Raw genomic sequence first — 22,167 nt, 5'->3', positions numbered from 1 at the left:
AAACCAGAGTGGCCCTGGAAGATTGTATATGATCTAAGAGCATATGAAACAAGAATTTTGTATATCTTTCTCCTATGACCAAGTTTAGCAAAACAGTGTAGGTGTCTTTATTAATGCAAGTCAAATCTAGAGGCACTTTATAATTTCCTACACATGTCCATTCCACTTACAATCTCTTCCAGAATCCCATCAGGTTTAGCTGCCCCCTTCTGTATTTGTACCCTGGTTACACTAAAAGATCAACAGGGGACTTAGACTGAGGCTGGAAGTGAAGGAAGCAAGATGTAAAACTCAGTACTTTCCATGATGTTTCAGACATTTGTTGAGAAACAATAGAGATAAATTTTATCTTGAGGAGAATTCACAAATGACTTGACACACACCCTCACCAATGGAGAGGGGGAAAAGTCATTGTAGTTACTTACACACAGAATGGTGAATTAGGAGATAAGCACCAATCACAGTTCTGCCTTTCACTTGATCTACGACCTTACACAAATCACTTTACTATTCCTACCTTCAGGTTTCCTCATTATAAAATGGGCATATTACCATCTGCTATCCATGCACTTTTGAAAATCAGATTAAATAATACTCATGAGAACATGTTGTAAATGTGATCCTTTGATAGAAGGTATAGCCCTTACCTTAGAATTAAGTGCTACTGATAACAGTAGTTTTGTAAGCTAGCCTGAAAACAACTATGTCGCATTAAAAGTATTTAGCTTCTTGAAATCTTCAGTGGGGCTTATCTGGGTGATAGGCCATTGGGTGTGAAGGAATTCCCTAGTAGTTTTGTGGATCTGAGAGGATTTTGAAAATCACAGTGAAGCAAAAATATATGTATTTGGAACCCAGCTGAAATGAAGTCTCCATTCAAGGTTCCCTTTCATTGTACCTTCACATTCTCAAGGACATTGCTTTTCTGCATCAATCTCTCTCCATTACAGAATCATTATCATCATGAGTCAAGTATTTGGCCAATTTAGAAAAAGCCTCTGTTTTTTTTTTAAAGATTTTATTTATTTATTTGACAGAAAGAGAGAGATCACAAGTAGGCAGAGAGGCAGGCAAAGGAGGGGAAGCAGGCTCCCCACTGAGCAGAGAGCTGGATGCGGATTCGGGGCTTGATCGCAGGACCCGAGGATGACCTGAGCTGAAGGCAGAGGCTTTAACCCATTGACCCACCCAAGCACCCCAGAAAAAGCCTCTCTTAATCCTATATTCTCCTCCAGCTACTGCTCAGTTTCACAGCTTTCCCCTGTAGCAAAACTTTTTGAAAGAATTGTTTATACATGCTGTTTTCATTTTCCTCACCTCACAATGACTCCAGTATCTATAACTGCAAAACTGCTCCTCTAGGACATCATTAGAGTCTGGCTGACTCCAATGGTCACTTCTCCATCCTCATCTAGCAACTTGAATCAACATTAAACACAACTGGTTACACCCTCTTTTTCAATGTACCCTCTTTCTCTTGGATGTTGTGACCCTGCATTCTTATTTTTCTTTTCTGGCTTTTCTTTCTGAGTCTCCTTAGTAGGCTCTTTCTTTGTGGAGGAGCATAGCAGATAAGGACCCAGATTTTCAGGCTGTGCTTTCCAATATGGTAACCACTAGTCACACTGCGGCTATTATATTTAAATTAATAAATTAAATTAAATTAACATGATTAAATATTTATTAAATTAAATTATACATTCAGTCCCATCAACCTAACATTTCAATTGTTCAATAACAACATGTGGCTAAAGGCTAACACATTGGATAGCAAGACGCAAAAATTTTCCATCATTGCAGGAACTGCTATTGGATGGTACTAGCTAGAACCAGACTTCTAGAATTTGAATCCCAGCTGTGCCAGTTTATCAGCTGAGAGTCCTTAGGCAAGTTACTTAATCTCACAGAAAAAAAAAAGAAATCCCTGCCTTCATAGAGTTTATGCTATCCCTACAATGGGAAAATATGGCATGCCTAAAATGTAGAAGGGAGATCTATAAACATTAATAGCTCTCCGAGAGATACTGGTGAATGAAAAATGCAAGGTTCAGAATGGTATAGTTAGTTATATAGATAGATAGATATATAATATGGTCTTGATTGAATAAAATAAAGATATGCTCATATTTTTATATTTATTAAAAATTCTGGAGAGATACAAAAAAACTCAATGGTCCCTTTGGGGAAGGGAGTCAGGTTTAGGAAAAAGACTTTGACTTTGCATTTTATACATTTATGTACTATTTTATCACATACAAAAATTACTTTTGATTAAAAATAATAAATTTAAATGTATACGATTTGGCATTTTTTGGTTAATCTATTATACAACCATTATTGTAAAACAAACTAACTCCAGGACATAGTAGCTTAAAACAACATCCATTTTATCATATCTCATGAATCTGCTGGTCACAATTTAGTCAGGACTCAGCTGAGCGCTAGCTCCACTGCAATTGGCTTTAACTAGAGTCATTCAGTGATATTCAGATGGCTTGAACGGAGGGCCTAGGACTGCTTTACTCACACGTCTGGTGCTTTAGAAGGGATGGCTGAAAGTTTGGACTCAGCTGGGCCTTTCTCTATTTCCAAACATCTCTGGGACTTTCCATTTGGTCCCTCCAGCAGAGTAATCAAATATTTCATATTGCTGTTCACAACATTTCATAAAATATATTTTTTAAAATTTTACTACATGTTTTGTTGCTGCTCCTGGCACCTCTATATTACAAGGAATAGCTGCTAATATGGTTGGCACTATCATGTATGTTTGGGCAGCTGACTGGAAAAGGATCAAGGATGGCACAGGATGTCTCTTCTTTTCAGCATTAACCAGAAAAGTGCTAATACGGAGGCCTGTAATTGAAGAATATGGGCAGGAAATGTGACTCATGGATGAGACACGCTTATGCAGTTGGAAGAATTTGAAAGAATAGTTCAAAAAAGGAACTGGGAGGGTTTGACTCAAGCAGGATTCAGCAAACCCTTCATCCCTAAGGATTAACAGAACAGTATTCAGGGCACTGAAGAGAGGGGAGCCAGAGCCCTTGGGAAGACATGGTGCAGGGAGAAAGGTAAATAAGGAGGAGAAAGAAACGATAAAAAATATTGAGTGAAAAGAGAAAAATAATGATCCTATGGCAAATGTGATTGATGACCATCAACTTGAAACAAAGATAGTTGCACACAAAATTGCCCATTTGTGAACTAGTCCCTTGGGGGGTGGTGGTGACTAGTGCAGAAAACTGCCAAATGACTATGTACAAATCATGCCTGCAATTTTTTACTTTGGCATTTTATATTAACCAAAATAGCAACTCATTCTATGAGACCAATGTTACCTGCATACCAAAATCCAACAAACATATCATAAGAAAGAAATTTATAGGCCAATATTCCTAATTAATATAGATACAGAAATCCTTAATAAAATGCTAACAAACCAAACCAAGCAACATATAAAGTGGATTATATACCATGGCCAACTATGATTTATCTCTGAGATGCAAGATTGGTTTAACATATGAAGAGCAATCAATAAAATGCATGTGATCATCTCAGTAGGTGAAGAAAAAGGATTTGACAAAACCCATCACCCTTTCATAATGAATGCACTTAACACACTAGAAAGAGATAGAAAGGAACATTCTCAACCTAATGAAAGCCACACATTTAAAAAAATTATTAACATCAATACTTAATGGTGAAAAACTGGATTCTTTACTCCTTAGATCAGGGATAAGATAAGGATGTTTGCTCTCACCAGTTCTAGTCAACATTGTTGTGAAGGCTCTAGCCAAGGCGATGAGATAATAAAAAGAAATAAAAGATACCTGAATTGAAAATGAAGAAGTAAAACTCTCTATTCTCAGATAACATGACCTTGTATATGGAAAATCTCAATTATTCCAAAGTATCATTAGAATTAATAAAGGAGTTCAGCAAGTTTGCAGGATACAAGGTCAATATAGAAAAACACTTGTATTTCTATACACTAACAATGAACAATCAAAATATAAAATTAAGAAAACAATTCCACTTATAATACTATAAAAAAACAATACAGAGGCCTGGGTGGCTCAGTCATTTAAGCATCTGACTCTTGATTTTGGTTCAGGTCATGATCTCATGGGTTGTGGAATTGAGACCCACACTGGGCTCCATGATCAGTGGAGAGTCTGCTTGAAGATTTTCTCCCTCTGCCCCTCCTCCACTCCCTCTCATAAATATATAAATTTTAAAAAAACAATACTTTGGAAGATATTTCACAAAATAAGTGTAAGACTCATATACTGAAAACTACAAAATATCATTGAAAGAAATTAAAGTCAATCCAACTCAGTGGAATGTCATCTTGTGTTCTTGGATTAGAAAACTTAATATTGTGAAAGTAGCAATACTTTCCAAACTTATATACAGATTCAACACAATCTCTATCAAAATCCCAGCTGGCTTTTGTGCAGAAATTAACAAGTTGAACCTAAAATTTACATGGAAATGCAAGAGATAGCCAAAACAGTCTTCATGACCTTGGGTTTGGCAATATAGTCTTAGATATGACACAAAAAGCACAAGAAACAAAAGCAAAATAAGCAAAACTGGATTTCATCAAGATGAAATAACTTAGTATTTCAAGGGATATCATCAAGAAAGTAAAATATGACCCACAAAATAGGAAAAAAAACTACTTGCAAATCATATATCTGAAAAGAGTCTAGTATCCAGAATACATTAAGAACTCTTTCAACTCAACAACCATAACAAAAAAGGTAAATAACCCAGTTAAAAATAGGTAAAGAATTTGAATATATATTTCTCCAAGGAAGATATAGGAAGGTTATGTCCAATAAGTAAATGAAAAGAAGTTCAACATCATCAGTTATCAGAGAAATGCAAGTTAAAATCACATTGAGAGGTCACTTCATACCCATGGGGATGGCTATAATTTTAAAAAATGAAAAATAAGTATTGGTGAAGATGTTGGGAAATTGGAACCCTTGCACATTGCTGGTTGAAATTTAAAATGATGCAGTCACATTGGAAGACAGCCTGGCAGTTCCTCAAAAGACTTAAACATAGATTCACACTTGACCTAGCAATCCTGCTTCTAGAAATCCACCCAAGAAAAATGAAAATATATGTGCATCTAAGAATGTGTACACAAATATTCATAGCAGTATTATTCATAATAGCCTAAAAGTAGAAAAACCCAAGTATCCATCAACTAGTGAGCAGATAAACAAAATGTGTTATAGCCATACAATGGAATACTATTCAGCCATAAAAAGCAGAAGTATTGATGCATGGTACAAATGGATGAACATTGAAAACAATATGCTAAGTAAAAGAAGCAGACCTAAAAACCACATATTATTTGATTCCATTTATGTGAAATTTCTAGAATAGGCAAATCTATATTGGCAGTGGCTGCTGGGATATAGGGGGAATGGGGAGTGACTGCTTATGGGTATTAATTTTCCTCTGGAATAATCTGGGATTACATAGTAGTGATGATTGCACAACTTTGTGATTGTACTGAAAACCACTAATTATAGCCTTTAAAGGGGCAGATTTTATGGTATAGGAATTGTGTATCAATAAAGCTATTATTTTAAAGAGGAGAATTATGTGTCTAACAACCATGTAGGAGAAATGTGCTAAGTTTCAATTTTATCTATCCTGACTGGCTGGATCAGTAGTCTGCTTCCTTCTTCTTCAGAACCTGCCCCCAAATATTTACTGATTCCTTCACCTATGGCAGAAGGTGCCAGAGAGCTATGGCTTGATCCAGTAACACTGGACATTACAGGGGTCCACATTTGTCACATCTTATATAGAGCCCTTCCCTCATGTTATATTTGTATAGTGAACAACCCCTTTCTCCAAAAATGAGTCATGTGAGACCCAAAAAAGTCTGAGGCAACAGAGAGAAAGGAAAGTATTGGAGCATAAGCTATAAGGAATAGTTGTCCTCATTGTTCCAAAATCCTCTCCTACAATTGAGAATAATCAATTGTATTTCTACTTCTACTCCCTTCTACTCCCTTCCATCACAGTAGATTGGGAAAATATTTTTAAGACTTTCAGTTAGAGACTAATCTATTCCCAGTTCACATTAGTGAACTTAAGCCATTCTCAGTGAGGACTGGCAACCATAAAAGAGTCCAGAGGTACTTCTGTCGTCCATTCTAATACTTGACAGCTCTGGCCATTAATATACCAGTAACAATGTAACAATTCCAGTAACAATTCTCCATATTTAATCTAGTTCATAATGCTTGGTGTAAACCAAATGACCTCTTGTTACATCCTTGGTAGAGAGTGAGAAGAGATACTATTGATTTATAGTTGGAAAACAGTGCCTGGGAAAGAAACAATAATAGGAACTAGGAGTTTTTCAGAGAATGACAAATCATCAGTCTCTAAGCATTTGAAATCCCCCTGTAGATAGAGTTTACCCAAACTGGTCACAGGACTCTGGGTGAAAGTGCATAAAGAATGTGGGGAGATATAATTTTAAAAGAGGAGTTTAAGTCCTTTGTGAGTTAGTGAGGCCAAATGAATCTGGCCAAGCCAACACTTCCCACAAGCCAACATAATGACAGAGACTCAGATAAGCACCACTAGCCAGCAGAGTCCCCTTCAAGAGGTAAAGCACTTTGAAAACTAGATTCCCAAAAGAACCATCACTACCATCCTGCCCAGGCCACCTTACCTAACCGAAATTGATTGGAGACATTCCCACATGTTTGCATTATCTCCGGGCTATTCCATCCTAAGGGGTATAATGCACAGCCCGAGCTTATCAGCAGCCCTGGAAAGAAAAGCATACAAATAGGTAGAAAAAATATAACAGATTTTCCGTCACCCAAAATTTCTCTCTGGATTAGCTTGGCTCAACTTCTTCCTCTTCTTTCCCCTTTAACCCTAAATGTCTATGACACTACCAACTCAACAGAATTTCTTTGCCATGCCATAAGCAGTGAGTTGAAGTAGATAGTAGAGGGCACAACTTATAAAGGAAGGGCAGTGTTGGGAATTGAGACAGGCCAGTGTACTTTTTACAACCCAAATGTTCTTGACAATAACTTATAACACTAAGTTGAACTTCCCAGTCCGACTCCTCTTCTATCTTGGTCTGATATTCAAAGAATAACAATGTAGAGACTGCTACTCTTTCCTAAAATTCAGCTTTTTCTAAGAGTCAAATAGGTCCCTCTTAGTTGAAGGTACATCATGATTTCTATCAGTTGGAATCACTTCTATCTCAGCTGCCAGACTGAGATCTAGAGAAAACATACAAATTGGGTAGGCTTCTCCTGGTGAGGAAGGCACCACACTCCCTCTTCCAGAAATAATTTCTTATTCTGAGAAATCATTCCAGCTTTATGCTAAGCATTTCTCCTTTATTTGGATTCTAATGCTTTTCACTACACCCCTTGTCTTCCTGTCCATTTTGTTTAGGTTATTTGGTCACTGCAGAGAAACTGTGGGATCTTGGTGATAACCTTACTCTTCCAACAAAAGGTACAAGTCTGGGTCTGCTTGCTGACAGTGCCTTCCAAGGGCAAGTGCGTCATCCCTAGCTCTTGCTTACTGCCTAGGTTTACCTTTTATAACCTACAACACCCCCAATCCTGCCCCATGCCTTTGGTGACAGTGAGTTGGACTAAGCATTGACCCTGGAAACAAAAGTGACAAAATTGGGGCACCTGGGTGGCTCAGTGGGTTAAAGCCTCTGCCTTCAGCTCAGGTCATGATCCCAGGGTCCTGGGATCAAGCCCCACATCAGGCTTTCTGCTCAGCGGGGAGCCTGCTTCCTCCTCTCTCTCTCTCTCTGCCTGCCTCTCTGCCCACTTGTGATCTCTGTCTGCCAAATAAATAAATTTAAAAATCTTTAAAAAAAAAAGTGACAAAATTCATTGGCTGGCCAGTGAAAGCTGACATCATAACCTGGCATGAAGAGAAGAGTTGGGCCAGATTCTTCTTTCTGGAAATTTTAATCAAGAAACAGAAATGCTGAGCTAGTTAGCAGATAGAGTAGAAGTTAGAGGAAAAACACCAAGAGGTAGAATCAAGTCTGTGTCAAGCTGAAGCCAAGTTCAATTCAAAGTTATGGACAGATGTCAATTCTGGGGAAGCTGAGTGAACTGATTGCTAGAGAAAAAGGATACAGTAGTATGAAGCAGATACACCGTGATGAAAAACTCCATACTCCCCCTGAAAGAGCTACAGAAAATCCAGTCCTTCCCAATGGCTTTCCAGTTTCACTTTCCTTGTGTTATAATAAACTCCCTTTTAGTGAAAGAACTCAAGTGAGCCTCTCCTACTAGCAACAAAGAGAGCCTAATAACAAGAACACTATACTCAGGTGCTATACCAAAGGTTATGGGAAAGTGATGTGCCACGAATATAAATGCAGAAACTAGCACATAACACAGAAGCTCCACAGAGAAGGTGTTTGATCAATGATGAATGAACGGCATATTTAGAGGTTCCAGAGCTCTGGGGCTCAGCTGGACAGTGAAAGGCAGAATATTCCAGAGACTGCTGGCCTCCCCTCCACCTCTCTTTCCCCACTGAGGAAGATTCCATATACACTCTGAGAAGCTAATAAGCCCTCTTTGTCTTAAGATGAATCCTTTTGGAAGAAGATCACAAAGTACTCTAAGCTTGTCTGCAACATGGCAACCAGCTTTTCTCACTATTCCATGAGTCCAGAGAAAAAGATGAGGGCCTTAAGAAATAGCAAGAAAGGCTTATCTAGGGGTGCCTGTGTGGCTCAGTCAGTTAAGTGTCTGCCTTTAGCTCAGGTCATGTTCCCAGGGTCCTGGGATTGAGCCCTGCATCTGAACAGGAAGTCTGCTTCTCTCTCTCCCTCTGCCCCTCCCCCTGCTTGTGCTCTCTTCCTCGCTCTCTCAAATAAATAAATAAAAATGTTTTTTAAAAAAAGAAAGGTTTAAATAGGATAATAGTGATAACTTTCTGACAGTGAGAGAGGGTTTAGAAACTAAAAGAATGACCAATTAAGGCTAGAAATTCCCTTCAGTGGAATGCTTAAAATTAGAAGGCATTCTTATCTGTCTCATAGTCTTAAAGGAAATGAAGCTGGTCACTCAAAGACTTTTCTAGGCTCTGGAATTTATCCATTGACAATGGAACAGCACTCCTATTTGTTTAGGGCTTCCTTTGTTTGCTTGTTTGTACCACAGATAAACTGAAATCCTGAGAGATGAGGAGGTATGAGCCAGAATATGGAACCCAGAGTATGCACAGTGGGTTAAGGACAAAATTGGAAATGAAATCTAAGCCTTTTCCTGCTTCTAGTATATATATCCTTTGAGGGAAGAGTTACTAAAAAGTGAGCTTTTCCACACAAACTAGGAAGAAAAGAACATAAGTTCATAAAAGTACAGCAGTTCTGCTTTCCAACCTCCACATTCAGAACCCTGGGACTGGCATGAACTCTGATTTCTCAAGCAGGTATTCCTGCTGGCTAAGTGTCTGCCTCAACATGGCAAGGGGAACCTTCTACTTTCCTCAGCCCTCTCTTGTTCCTCAGACCTTACCAGGTTGAGGAGCTCAGGTCAGGAATTACCTCCTCCAGGAAGCCTTTCTCACCAGCCCCAAGGTCCCACCTCCAGACTAAGTTACGTATTCCTTCTTTTTGTTCCCATAGCACCCTGTGCTTAATCCTGTGATTTAAATATCCCGAGATATATATGCTTTACAACTGACTGAGGTCTGCTTCCCTCACTAACGTGTGTGTTCCTGGAAGGGAGGAACACTTGGCACCTGGTATGTAATAGGTGTCCAATAAATGCATCTGTTTCAGAGTATATTATGTGTACCTGACAGACAGCTTCCTTTGCCCATGCTACCCAAGGGGGAACCTTCTAAAGGTATCTTCATAGCAGGGATGGGAGATCATCCTAGACACCAGATACAGACATAGAATCTTAAAGAGAGAAAGGCCTCTGGAGTTTACCTACTCCAATTTGTCCCCATTACAGATGTGGATATTGAGACTCAGAGAGGGAAAGAGATTTACCTATGGTCACATTGCCAGTTACTGACAACAGTTTTTCCCACTAATCAGAGTGATCATCAACCCTTACAAGCTCTGCTGTTCCGGAGATGGGTATCCAGAAATGACTACTTTTTGACAACAATATCTCTAGCAAGCACTAGGAATCTTATAGGTGTTCCATCCAGAGAGACAACACAACACAATGACTTCAGAGAACAATATCGTATTCTATACTTGAAAGTCATTAAAAGAATAGATCTTTAATGTTCTCGCCACACACATACACAAACAAGATGTGAGGTGATGGATGTGTCATCCAACCTTATTATGGTAATCATTTCACAATATATATGTGTATCCAATTATCCAATTGTACACCTTAGACTTACAGGGTGTTGTATGTCAATTACATTTTAATAAGATGGGAAAAAAGAGAGAACAGGTTCTGTAGTCAGTCTAGATTTAAGTTCAAATTCCAATTCTGCCACCTAGAGTCTGTATGTGACTTTTGGCAAGTCACTTAATCTCTCTGTGCCTCATTTATCTTGACTTTAAAATGAGAATATAGTACTCCATCTTATAGGGCTGTTTCAAGAAATAATACTTAGAAAGTGCTTAGCATATAGAAAGTGTTCGACAAAAAAATTATTTTCATTAAACAGCAGCCTCTCCCTATGACTCCTCTCTCACTTTCCACCTATTTTCTCCGTGCTAATTTCTTCCTCAACTCTTTGTCCTCATAAAAAATACAGCTGAAAAGTCAAATGCTCAACAGGGCTCGATTCAAAAGCTTCCTGGCTGGAGTTGTTATCTTGCAATTTTTTGCAGGCATCAAGCCAGAGACTAGAAATCTTGGCCAGGCATGTGTTCTGCCCCAGTGCGTGTGGCCCCAAGCTCTATCCAACCAGGCCTCCTACTCTTCCCATTCCCTAGCCTCCCTCCTGCCTTTTAGATAGATGAGTGCAGTAGCTTGTACACAGGCTTCATGGAGATGTTTGACTTGTAACTGATAGCTGATTCCATCACATTTGCTCATAGCTGGAGAAAGATGTGTCCTGGGAGACATATTTTAAAAATGAACTCACAAGGTAATTTATCCTCAGTTATGTTTGTTTCCAAAAGTTCTCATCAATTTGGGATTCTGAAGATGAGCTTCAAATAGAAATGCAGAAGTCATTTGCCAGTGCCAGGCCTTGCCATCTTCTGGAAGAGTGGGGATTATTAAAAAATGTTGATTCTTGGGCCTCAGCCGTAGATATTTGATTCAACAACTGTAGCCTAGGAATATGCATTTCAAAAGCAACCTAGTGATGCTGATGCATCTGGTTCTGGTACCAACACTTAAGATAAACACCACTAAAAATATGAAGAACAGCAGCTCTGATGGCAGAGAAAACTAGTTTAAATCCCAGCCCTGCCACATATGACCTATAGCCCTGACTCCCACCTCTCTAGGTGCTGTTGCTAACTCCTGGACTTATTACCTCTCCAACCACATATGTCCCCTGGTTCCGCTAGGAACTTTCTTATTCTCATCTGCCTCTAGAAAGGGTATTTTATTATCCTTATTTCTCTACTATACAGTGACCAGTTGGACTGACATCTTGCTTCCCTTCCTCAAGTTTTCTTTCTACAAGAATCCCCTATTGCAAAATGTACCAAATGTCCTCCCCAAACATGGTTGCTATGGCTAGTATTTACTTCTCTGACCAAGCAGAGGACTGGAGTTAAGCACTTTACTCTGTTTCGGCTCAAACCTTCACACTCACCTTCTTGGATGAACTCGGAACCCTCTTTGAAGCTACTTCTCAGCTACAGTCAACCTTCCCCTGATGCCACAATTAACTACTTCACCACATCCCAACAGTTGTATAAACTCCTCCAAACTGCACATTCTCCATTAGGTAGATGACAAATCTTTGTCTCTGGGCAGAGAAAGCCCTCTCCCTGGGTGCTATCGACCCCCTTCACTTCCCCCCTGCCAGCCATTCATAAGTACAAATACTGAGTGTGCAATCATTGTTATACTCTCCACCAAATATCTGTCTAAATATGATTATTAGGTAGTCTGAATTTACTACCTGAGCAAAAGTCTAGTATGGGTTTATTTGTTATTAATTTGCTCAATTTATTGCTCTTAGAGCACTTCAACTCAAACACAGTAGAAAATTTTTAAGTCTGCCCTCCAGCTATAATCTCAGCTTTTCCTGCCCAGGGAGCTCCCCACTCACTCTCCCTTTCATTGGACCCCATATTCTCTCGGAGTTACAAGACAATTTACTTCTGTGAGCGATATTTGAAGTAGATCAGGGGAGTCTTCACACAGAGGCTGCATTTGACATGAACTTTGAGAAATAGGCAGATGTTTACAGACAGAGATGGAAGAAAAGGGAACTCTAGAAAAAAGCAACACTGTGAATGAAACTGAGCAGAGGCTCTCAAATTTTAGCATGTCCTGGAATCATGCTGGAGAATGATAACAAATCAAAGACAGTAGTTACCTTTGCTCTAGGAACAAGGGACCGTGATCATGATATGAAGGCGACTATAACTGTATTGGTAATATTCTTAAGCTGAGTGGTACATACCTCTGAACTATTTTATACTATATTGTAAAAAATAAATCAATCTGAAAGGCTGTGTAAAATACAGAGTAGAAGACATCAGTTCTGATTCAGTAGGCTTAGAATGGCACTAACAAGCACCCAGGTAATTCTTACACAGGTGTTTCATGGACCACTCTGAAAAACATTGTGATAGCATTTCATCTTCAAGGGGGTAAGGAAAAATCAATAGTACCAGTGCATAAAGCTCTGGGCTGAGATTCAGGAGCCCTGACCCATATTCTCTGCTCTGTTCCAATTTGCTACACAAATATTTGCTACTTAAATACTATTTACTACTTTAAATACTATTTTCCTAAACAGAAAGCCACTTTTATCCTTGTTTAGCATGGTAAGGATAAATGAAATGATGCCAGTGAAACTTTGAAGGATTGTCCAGGAAATGCATGGTTTCCAGAGAAGATAATGGTTTTTAGAAAAATAGTTCCCTTTCCTTGATTCAGGTCCTCAGTGATCTGTCTCCAGTGGCAATTTTCATTGAGCTTGAAGCATATAGCATTAGGACCGTGCATGGAAAAAAAAAAAACACTGGTGCCTGTCTGGGTATGTTGAATTCTATCTCCTTAAAGAAAAAAAAAAATGTCCAGGGTGATGTTTCTCACTTGAGTTGAAGAAAGGGAATACAGTGTACACATCAGAGTCACTGGGGAGATTTTTCAAAACACCAGACTTCCACCTGTTCCTATGTATATCAGAATGGGAAAGAGGATGGGAGAGATGGGGAGTCCACATTTTTTAAGCGCTCCAGGTGATCCTGATACATTCCATGCTCTAGAAAGTTTCTTGGCCTCCCTCAAGTAACTCAATCCAAGATCTTACACTTTTTCCTGCCAAGAAGTTCCTTATATTTACTTCTCAACTATTTCTTCTTTGTTTAGCTCTTACCGAAGATAGAGAACAATTCACAAGCATCTTGCATATGTATACACAGGGGAATGTGAATAATGACCTTGTTCTCAGGGACTAGGGGCCAGCTGGTTGGAAACCTCAGCATCCCCAAGGTTGAAATAATCTCCTGGCCAGATGTTTCCTTCACCGGTTGGAGCAGGGCATGAAGGTCCCAGTGGAAGGCTCTCTGGACCCTAGGCTTGTCCAGCTGGATCAGCTGCAGGTGGAGCAAATGGGACCCAAGGGCCCCATCAGGTCACCTTGCTAAGTCTGACTCAGGCCAGCAGCTCTTTATTTCTTCCTGTCTCTCTCACTTCCCACCGTTCATCTCTGTGGGCAGCTGCCAAACTGGGGAACAAGAGTCAGGAGGGGGAGGAGGTTGTTCTTAATGGATACTCCATCTCTTCAGTGGTTTGGGGTCTGGCAGAGATAAACCAGACCTAAAACAAATTGGCTCCACCCACTAATGTATTTCAGTTAATGCACTAGCTGCCGAGAAGCTGCCAGACCTGGAGCAACAAAATCAATTCCCCTTAGCTGAACAAGCTTAAACTTAACCCCCACAGTTCCTTCTCTTGTGTCTTTTATCCATGGTGCTAAACATGCTGTTCAGGTTTAGCTTCCTGACACTGGCAGAGTGTATCTGTAAGAGGTCAGATCCAAAGTCTTTGAAGACCCTTGGGTTATATGATCATGTGCCAAGGGGCTTCTAGAAAATATGATACGTCCAAGCAGTCTTCACCATTTCCCTACGTCTGATAAAAACGTGACAGGCACGAGTTTCTAAAAAGGTAGTAGGAATGACACTCATTTGGCTGGTGTTACAGATGGGGAAGCTGTTAGAATTTAGCAACCTGCCCAATATCATTCACATATCCAGGGATAAACCTTGTACTACCATGCCTTGGGTGTTGACTCCTTCCATGACTACTGTCAAATGGCGTTTTTTTCTTGAACTTTAAAATCCCTCCTCTAAGTGTAAATACTGTGGCCATGTTCCTATGAGCACGAGTCAATGGGGAATCATTCTATAAGGGGAAACATATGAGATGTAAAGGGTGCTGATGTTTTTACTTCCTCTGTATGACACCTATCACTCAGCCAAAGTACCTCCCCACTCAGTCTATGAGTATCTAAAGCTCCATGACCTACCCACATACCTCCTCAAGAATTTTCTTTGATTTTCCTGACCTAGGAAGTGGGACAAACTAAAATGTATCCTATGGAGAATGGCAAGGGTTTCATAAATGTCTCAGTCAAGCCCAAGCAAGCTGGGAACAGAAGCCACTGTTAATGGTTGGAGTCTGATGGAAGCTGTTGCTACTGGCCTTCTGATTTCTGCCAGTTAGTCCCTCCTCACTCTCTGCTAGCAACTCTTAGAAATTCAAATGAAGCTAAGTTGCCACTCTCAAACCAGAAAAGGGCTCAGGGCGGTAGAGTGCTAAAGGCTACCAGACAGGGCTAGCCATAGAGAGATATAGGCCAAATAAGCAGTCACTACAGTCTGTCTGGTATCCAGCATTTCACTTTTAGAGCTGTATTTCTTTGGTGAGGATCATACATCAAACTTGTTAGTAATTAGCACTTGTGTCTACATGTTTATCAGATCACTGTCCTCTGAGATAACTATCAGAGATCAAGGCTTTTAGATACCAAGTATATTTAGAGTACACATTGTTATCCCTGAAAAGTGGATCTGGATAATATCATTAAATGGGCACTATTCAGGCAGAAGAAGGTGATGAAATGGAGGGTGAACAAACCAGATATCAACTCTGCTGCTAGTCAATTTTGCTGCGAATGAAGTCTTGGTGTAAATGGCAGTTTAGGGAGTCCTAGGCTGGGTGTTTCAAAGGAGTTCCCATTCATAGCCTTTGGGTTGGGTAAAGGGGAGGGGCTGAGAGTGGATTTCTCCATAAATAAACACTTCCCACCCCTACCCCCACTGCCAAGCTCCACAACCTACCCAAGCCCCACAACAGTCTTACCTCCCACGAACTGTGCTGCTCCCATGCAACGTCCCATCATTCTGGAGATGAGCTCCTCCATGCAGCAGCCCAGGACAGCAGCCAGTGCCACGAGGAGCAGCAGAGCACAGCCGGCACCTGTCACCACCGTGCACATCTGCCAGGCCAGGCTTGGGATGGCACTGAAGCTGGCATAGCGCCCACACTCTTCCACCATGATCAGACTGTGCCCCTCTCCCCGCACAGGGTAGTTGCACCTCCGGAATGTGCTGAATGACACTGGCTTCCCCAGCTGGGATCCAAAGAGCCAGTAAGGCAGGAAGTAACTGGTAGAACTGGCCACAGCAGTAACAAGGGACAGGAAGGCCCAGAGGGTCCCCACCAGTGTCAGGCTGCTCCTCATGGTCCCAGGTTTCTCTGCAGGGATGGGGAGATGAGTTGGGTCATAGCACCAAATGCAGAAAGTTAGCATGTAGGCTCCATTGGCCTATTTTTCATCTGGCTAGCCAGTCCTAGGACTTGTTTATAGACAACTTGGTCTTTGCCTTTGGATAAGATCATTCTTTCGAGGCCCATTTAGGTCCTTCTGGGATTCTGCTTTCCAGCACTTTTCCCATCTTCCCTTCCTCCCACCTGATTCAGAGTTCTAGGGTCTCTAGGCTGCAATAGAAGAACCATAGAACTGAATTAGTGACTCTTCGGCCAACTCAAATGCAGCCTAATTAGTGAGCTTTCAACTAACTCTTGACATCTACCTAGCATGAAATGAGTGGTAGGAGCTGAAACTGGAATGAAACCAAGGCAGCCCAGAGAATCGTCAGCTTCCAGTGGAATGGCCTTGCTGTCCTGGGAACCTGGAAGAAGATGGTATCTCAAGGGGGTCAGAAACCAAGTTGTTTTCAGAGAATAAAGGAAGAAGGAAGGAAGAAGATGGAAGACAACTTACAGGGCTGCCCCTCCTACAAGACAGAAGAGGGAACGAGAGCTCACTATGGAGTTAAAGGATGTGCCCATGGGACCTATGTAGGATATCCAGTAGTGCATCAGTATGAACTGTTCACAGGGTTGTAACATTTAGAATAAAACAAGGGGTGTCTGTCTCACACCCCATCGTTGTCACTGAGTGAGCACTGTTCAGTCACTTTTTCCCCAAAAACAATATGGGATGCAACTTTCTAAGCAGTGAGGGTTGTTTAACTCTAGATGGGCTACTAAGAAAACCTGCCTCATCCTTTACTCGATATAGTCAGGAAAGCTTCTCCTCTCTCTGAAATGGATCAAGTACCCCCTGCCTGGCAGTAGGAACATACATCTGTAACTGTAAGGACATTTCAAGGTGCCTTCTGGAACAAGTAATCTCAGATTCAAGATGCTGAGTTTTTTCAGATCTAATCTCAGCCCAGCTCACAAATGGCTTTCACAGACCCCCTCTGTTAAAAATCAACCACTTCCCTCCCAACTCCATTAATCTGCCATTGCTTTCTGGCCTCAATTAGGGCAGAGACCACACTGCAGCTTGATGACAGCACCGTGAATGTCTCCAGCAGGCAGATGGTGGAGTATATTTCAGAAACTTCTCCATGATTCATCACCGTTGCTTAAAGCTACAGGTGGTGGGAGAAAGGTTCAGCAGTGGGGACGCAAGGTAAGGGGGAATACAGGCACTGGGTGTATGAGGCTACCATACTGCCCGTCCAAGACATTGTCAGGAACAAGCAGCAGTTATACTCAGGGTCTTGGGGATTGTGCCCAGCTGTGGACATTTTCACAAACATGTCTGGCACAGAGCAGACACTCCAACTCATGTTTGTCTAATGAAACCCATTTCATAGAAGCAGCCAATTTCCAGGCTGGTAAGGACTGTAATGAATCACCTAATTCAACCTTCTTGTTTTACATATGGGGCACATGGCCCAGTAAAGGGGGAAATCATTTCCCCCAAGTCATAGAAAAAGTCAGCAAGCAGCAAAACCGGAATAAGAAACCTGATCTGCAGATTCCTGGGCGAGTACTTATCTACTACATAGTACTAACACCCCTCCCCCAACACTTTGCAGACTGGAATCCAAAGAGGAAATGATTTACCCAAGGGTAAAGGGCTATGAGTACACTGGCCAGACTGGAGCCCAGTTATTTGATTCTTAGCATAATGCTCTGTTTTCAGTCTACCACAATTCCCCTCCTGAAACATATGTATTGTCTGCTATGTGTTTTGTGCAGGAAGAGAGAAGGGATCATAAATTGCAGGTGCTTACTTTGGAATGCCAGGGCCTGGGAAGAAAGTGCCCTGAGCTGGGCCCCTGGGAATGAGGTTTTGTACCCAAGGCGGGCAGGGTGAGAAGATGTGATGAGGGATTGAAAGCCAATGGGAGAAGAGGAACTAGTTTTAAGTAATTGCTGTTAGAAAACAGGTACACTTGGCCACAATGAGATAATGCTTATGCTTGTTATTTTAGAGTTTGTAATATTATGAGAAATGCAAGCAGCCCTCTATTATGGTCTCACTTCCCAGTGAAGAAGCCCAGGCGGGAGGATGAGAGGAAACCAGCTGACAAACGCTTAGGGCTGCATCAACATACCCCCTTACAAAGGTCATTATTTCATGAACTCTGCTCAACAACCCTCTCTGTTTGGTAAAAAATAAAATAAAATAAAAAGTCACCTCCAATTTACAAATGAGCACAGTGAGGGTCAGAAAGCTAAGTGACTTGCCCAAGGTTGCACAGTAATTTAATGGAACAGCCATTACTTTGCACTTCTCATTCACCCACCACCTTTCCCCCATGTTCTCCTTTATCACCCCAATAGTATTACAATTAAAAGCCTCTGTGGTTTCCCAACCAGAACTTGAAAAAAATGTTTAAGAATGGGGAAAGAATTAGAAATGCAAACTGGGAAGGTAGGAGGAAGGCCGCTTTCTCTAAGCACTGTGTAAACCAGTAGAATAAGAGCATTAGCCGTTTCAAGCTCAGCAACTCTAGTCAGAACCAACCCCATATGTTGCCCATAAACATCATCACTTTGAGATCAAAAGTCTCGGTATGACAACCAGTAGAAGGGCAGATAATTTAAGGTGTAGAAAGAAACTTTATCACTGAGTGGTACCTAGGCTATACTAGAAATAAAAGGTGGGGGTCTGACATTAGATTATCATCATCTGGGGGCACCCAGGTGGCTCAGTCGGCTAAGTGTCTGACTCTTGATTTTGGTTCCGGTCATGATCTCAGGATTGTGAGGTCAAGCCCTGTACCCAGCTCCATGCTCAGTGCAGAGTCTGCTGGAGGTTCTCTCTCTCTCTCCCCACCCCTACCCTTCCCCAACTCATGTGTGCACAGGCGCACATGCAGGTTCTCTCTCTCACAAATAAGTAAATAAATAAAATCATTATTTTGAGAGAGAGGACAGTGTGCAGGCATGGCAAGGAGGGGCTGACCATATCTCTTTAGAGATATGGTCGTCATTCTAATACAGAGGAAAAGGGAGAGAGAGAATCTCAAGCAGACTACACACTGAGTGTGGAGCTGGATGCAGAGCTTGATCCCACGACATAGAGATCATGACCTGAGCTGAAACCAGAAGTTAAATGCTTAACCAACTGAGTCATCTGGATGCTCCAATAAATAAAATCTTTTATTTATTTTTTTAAATTGTTAAAAAAAAAGATGATCATAATCTGTAACAAATAAGGATGTTTTAAAAAAAACTACAATACTACCAACCACTGTCACTATAATTTTATTTTTAAAATCGAATTTTGAAGCCAAGTTGTAAGAAGGCAGAATCACAAAATCCAGTTTAAATTACGTATGCTTAGCTTTAGAGAAACTCATCAGCTTTCAGAATTTAAATACTTTTAATTTCAGGAAAGACCCATTGTCCTTATTTCACTGAGGACTAGGACAACCAATCATGCCAGTTCTCCTGGAACCAAAGGATTTCCTGGGATGTGGGACTTACACAGTGACAAAACTAGGAAAGTTAATCACCCTCTTTAGGACTAAAGGTGTGGTGAGCCAGCACTGTTCGAGGACAACAAGCCGAGAATCACTGCCACAGATAATTCTCTAATGTTCTCTTCCCAGGACTCAATATGAAGTTAAAAGTGACCATGGCATTAAACAATGGAGAGATGAAGCCTATGTATTCTGAATGTAAACCTCTCTGAATCATAGATGTGACCTCATGAAGTCAAGGAAGAGAACTCAGAGATCCAATTGCTCAATGTTTTCTGAGCATAGAATAAGCCCCAACCCAGCTTCACCTGTGGCTGTTCAGGGAGGCATTGGGCCATGTGGAGTCTATGCAAGCACACTGCTACATGTTCACATGTGCCAGACAAGGAGGTACATTCAGGAAAACGCTTTTAGTTCCTGTATGGCTTTCAATGGATGTCCACCCATGACACTCTTCCAAAGCAATCCAAGTTCAATCCCAGGAACTAGCCAAGTCTCTTTGCACTCACATAAATAAAAATCATGCACAGTGCTATACTTCATTCTATCTTTATTCTTTCTGTATATGTCACGTATGCAATGGCTGTGTTTCCCTGTCCTGGAATTCTAACCACACAGTTACACTGGAGTTCAGAAAACAAGAACTCAACCCTGATGTTCCTGCTAATTTGTCCAGTAACAAGATATTGATAGGATTCTTATTGATCCTCTCTCTTTAGGTGTCACATGGTCCCTCATCCCTTAGTTTCTTCATCTCCTAAATGGGTCATGTGCCTGTTTCTGAGAGTAGCTGTATGAAATGCAGTGAATGTGGCCAGAAATTTGTGACAACCAGGGTGGAAGCATGAAGTGTGTTCTATATTTACTGTCCTTACTGAAGGCTAATGCTCACTAATCTTTAGAGAGATGATCATCATTCTAATTCAGACTCATGGGTAGGAATCCCTTCAACATTTTGAGGCAGGAAAACCACCTAAGCCATACATGTCAAATGGTTATCTATATTGCTTTTAAAGAACTCCAGAGAAGGGAACTCTGATTTTTCGCAGTATGTTAACAACTCTCCCTGTCAATAAATCATTCATTTTGTCTCATTTGAAACCTTCTGTGCTGTAACATAAGGATAATTTCTTTGGTTGCATCCTCAGATAGAATGGAGAAGAGCTTGGCTGGTCTTCCAGATGAGAGCCCTTAATCAACTCAGATTGCTGGGAGCTTACCTTTAGCCCTCTTCCCCCTAAAATGAGCATTCTACCTCTCTCTGTGGTGTCTCGTTGTCATGTCTTTAATTATTTGTTTTCACCTTTTCACTCTCATGTGTATGTACTCATACATAGGCACTTACTATCAAAGGAAATTGGAAAAACTCTTGTTATTTTCTGGGTGGAGGAAAAGAAACCAAGTCTTTCCTTGACCTCATTTTCTCCCCAGTCCTCATAGACAAAGACTCAAATACTTTTGTCCCCATTTGAGCTTGTCATACAACTTTTGAGTTAAGGAAAGCACTACCTTACCAAAGGTAACAGGGTCCAGGCAAAGCACCCAGTGAGTTAATGACCAGAATAGGAAGTGGTCAGAAAGGGCGCTTCTGACTTGCAGCTGCTAAAGAAAACATGGTTGCAAGACTATTGGTTTCAGACTGGTCTGTAAGGAGTGGGTTTGTTGGCACTGGTGTTGGCAAAGGAATATGAACAGGCCTTTATCCTCATGCCCCCCAGATGGTGTGCATTGCCTACCTGCCAACCCTGTTACAAACACATCATATGCAGCGTTGAGACTTTTGTAGGAAATGAGCAAGATACACAGGCAAATGCTTCTGGTGGTAAATAGGGCTACACTCTAGAGTCATGTCTTTGCCCAACATAGTTCTTTGTATAGAGTTGGATATATAAGTACCCTGAACCTGAACATTCTAGATCTTTCTACTTTAGACAGCCCCAAACATTTCTCTCCTTATTTCCTGCCACCTGAGTCCTTCAGGAATTATTCCTCCTCTGTATATCTCTGCAATGGGAGTGACTCCAAGTTCTCCTATGCCTGAAAGCATCACATGATGCAGTTACTATAAGGGCTTTATTTCCCATTTGTGTAATTGATATATCAAAAAAAAATGCGCACATTTAGCACATACATCTCAATGAGTTTGGACATATGTTAATATTTTTAACACCATCACCACAATCAAGTTAATAAAACATACTCATAACCTTCAAAAATTCCTTGTATTGGTTTGTCTTTGTAAAGAATACAAGGTGAGATCTATCCTCTTTATTTATTTCAAAGTGCGCACAACACTGTACTGTTAACTTCAGGCACAAAGATATATGGAAGATCTCTAGAATTTACTCATCTAGCATCTGAAACTTGACACACATTGAGCAACAAGTCCCTATTCCCCCCTCCCACCAGTCCCTGGCACCACTATTCTACTCTGCTTTTAATGTCTCCCTTTTGACCTAAGCCTTATCTTTCAAATTCCTCAGCTGTCATGCTTGCTGATCTCTTTCTAAGCCTTCTCTCTTCTTCCCTCCTCTTTTATTCTGGAAATAAAAAGATTAGCAAAACTATTTGGTTTATTTGTTTACTTTCATCTGAGATGTTCACAAACAGGCAAGGCAGTTGAAGGCAGGAAGTTAGAGAGTTCGTGGAGACAGAAAACCAACTGAATCACTGACAACCTGGAAGGCTATTACTGAATAATCAAT

The 22,167-nt window shown here is 40.8% G+C and overlaps 1 protein-coding gene across 1 annotated transcript in view; it reads right to left on the bottom strand.

Annotated features, from left to right (window-relative positions):
* The window catches only part of LHFPL1 (LHFPL tetraspan subfamily member 1), a 37,202-nt gene extending 21,268 nt beyond the window's left edge, over positions 1 to 15,934 (bottom strand). The window contains exons 1-2 of the mRNA XM_004769093.3: positions 15,531 to 15,934; positions 6,716 to 6,814 (exon numbers count right to left, since the gene is read on the bottom strand). Of these exons, the coding sequence (XP_004769150.1) occupies positions 6,716 to 6,814; positions 15,531 to 15,912 (481 nt within the window). The 5' untranslated portion in view covers positions 15,913 to 15,934. The remainder of the gene's footprint in view (positions 1 to 6,715; positions 6,815 to 15,530) is intronic.
* Between the last annotated feature and the right edge of the window lie 6,233 nt (positions 15,935 to 22,167).

This window comes from Mustela putorius, unplaced genomic scaffold (genome assembly GCF_011764305.1).
Source record: "Mustela putorius furo isolate JIRA1106 unplaced genomic scaffold, ASM1176430v1.1 tig00003901_pilon_pilon_pilon, whole genome shotgun sequence".
Lineage (NCBI taxonomy): Eukaryota > Metazoa > Chordata > Mammalia > Carnivora > Mustelidae > Mustela > Mustela putorius.
Note: the sequence above shows the minus strand (reverse complement) of the source record. Positions and strands in the feature narration are given on the sequence as shown.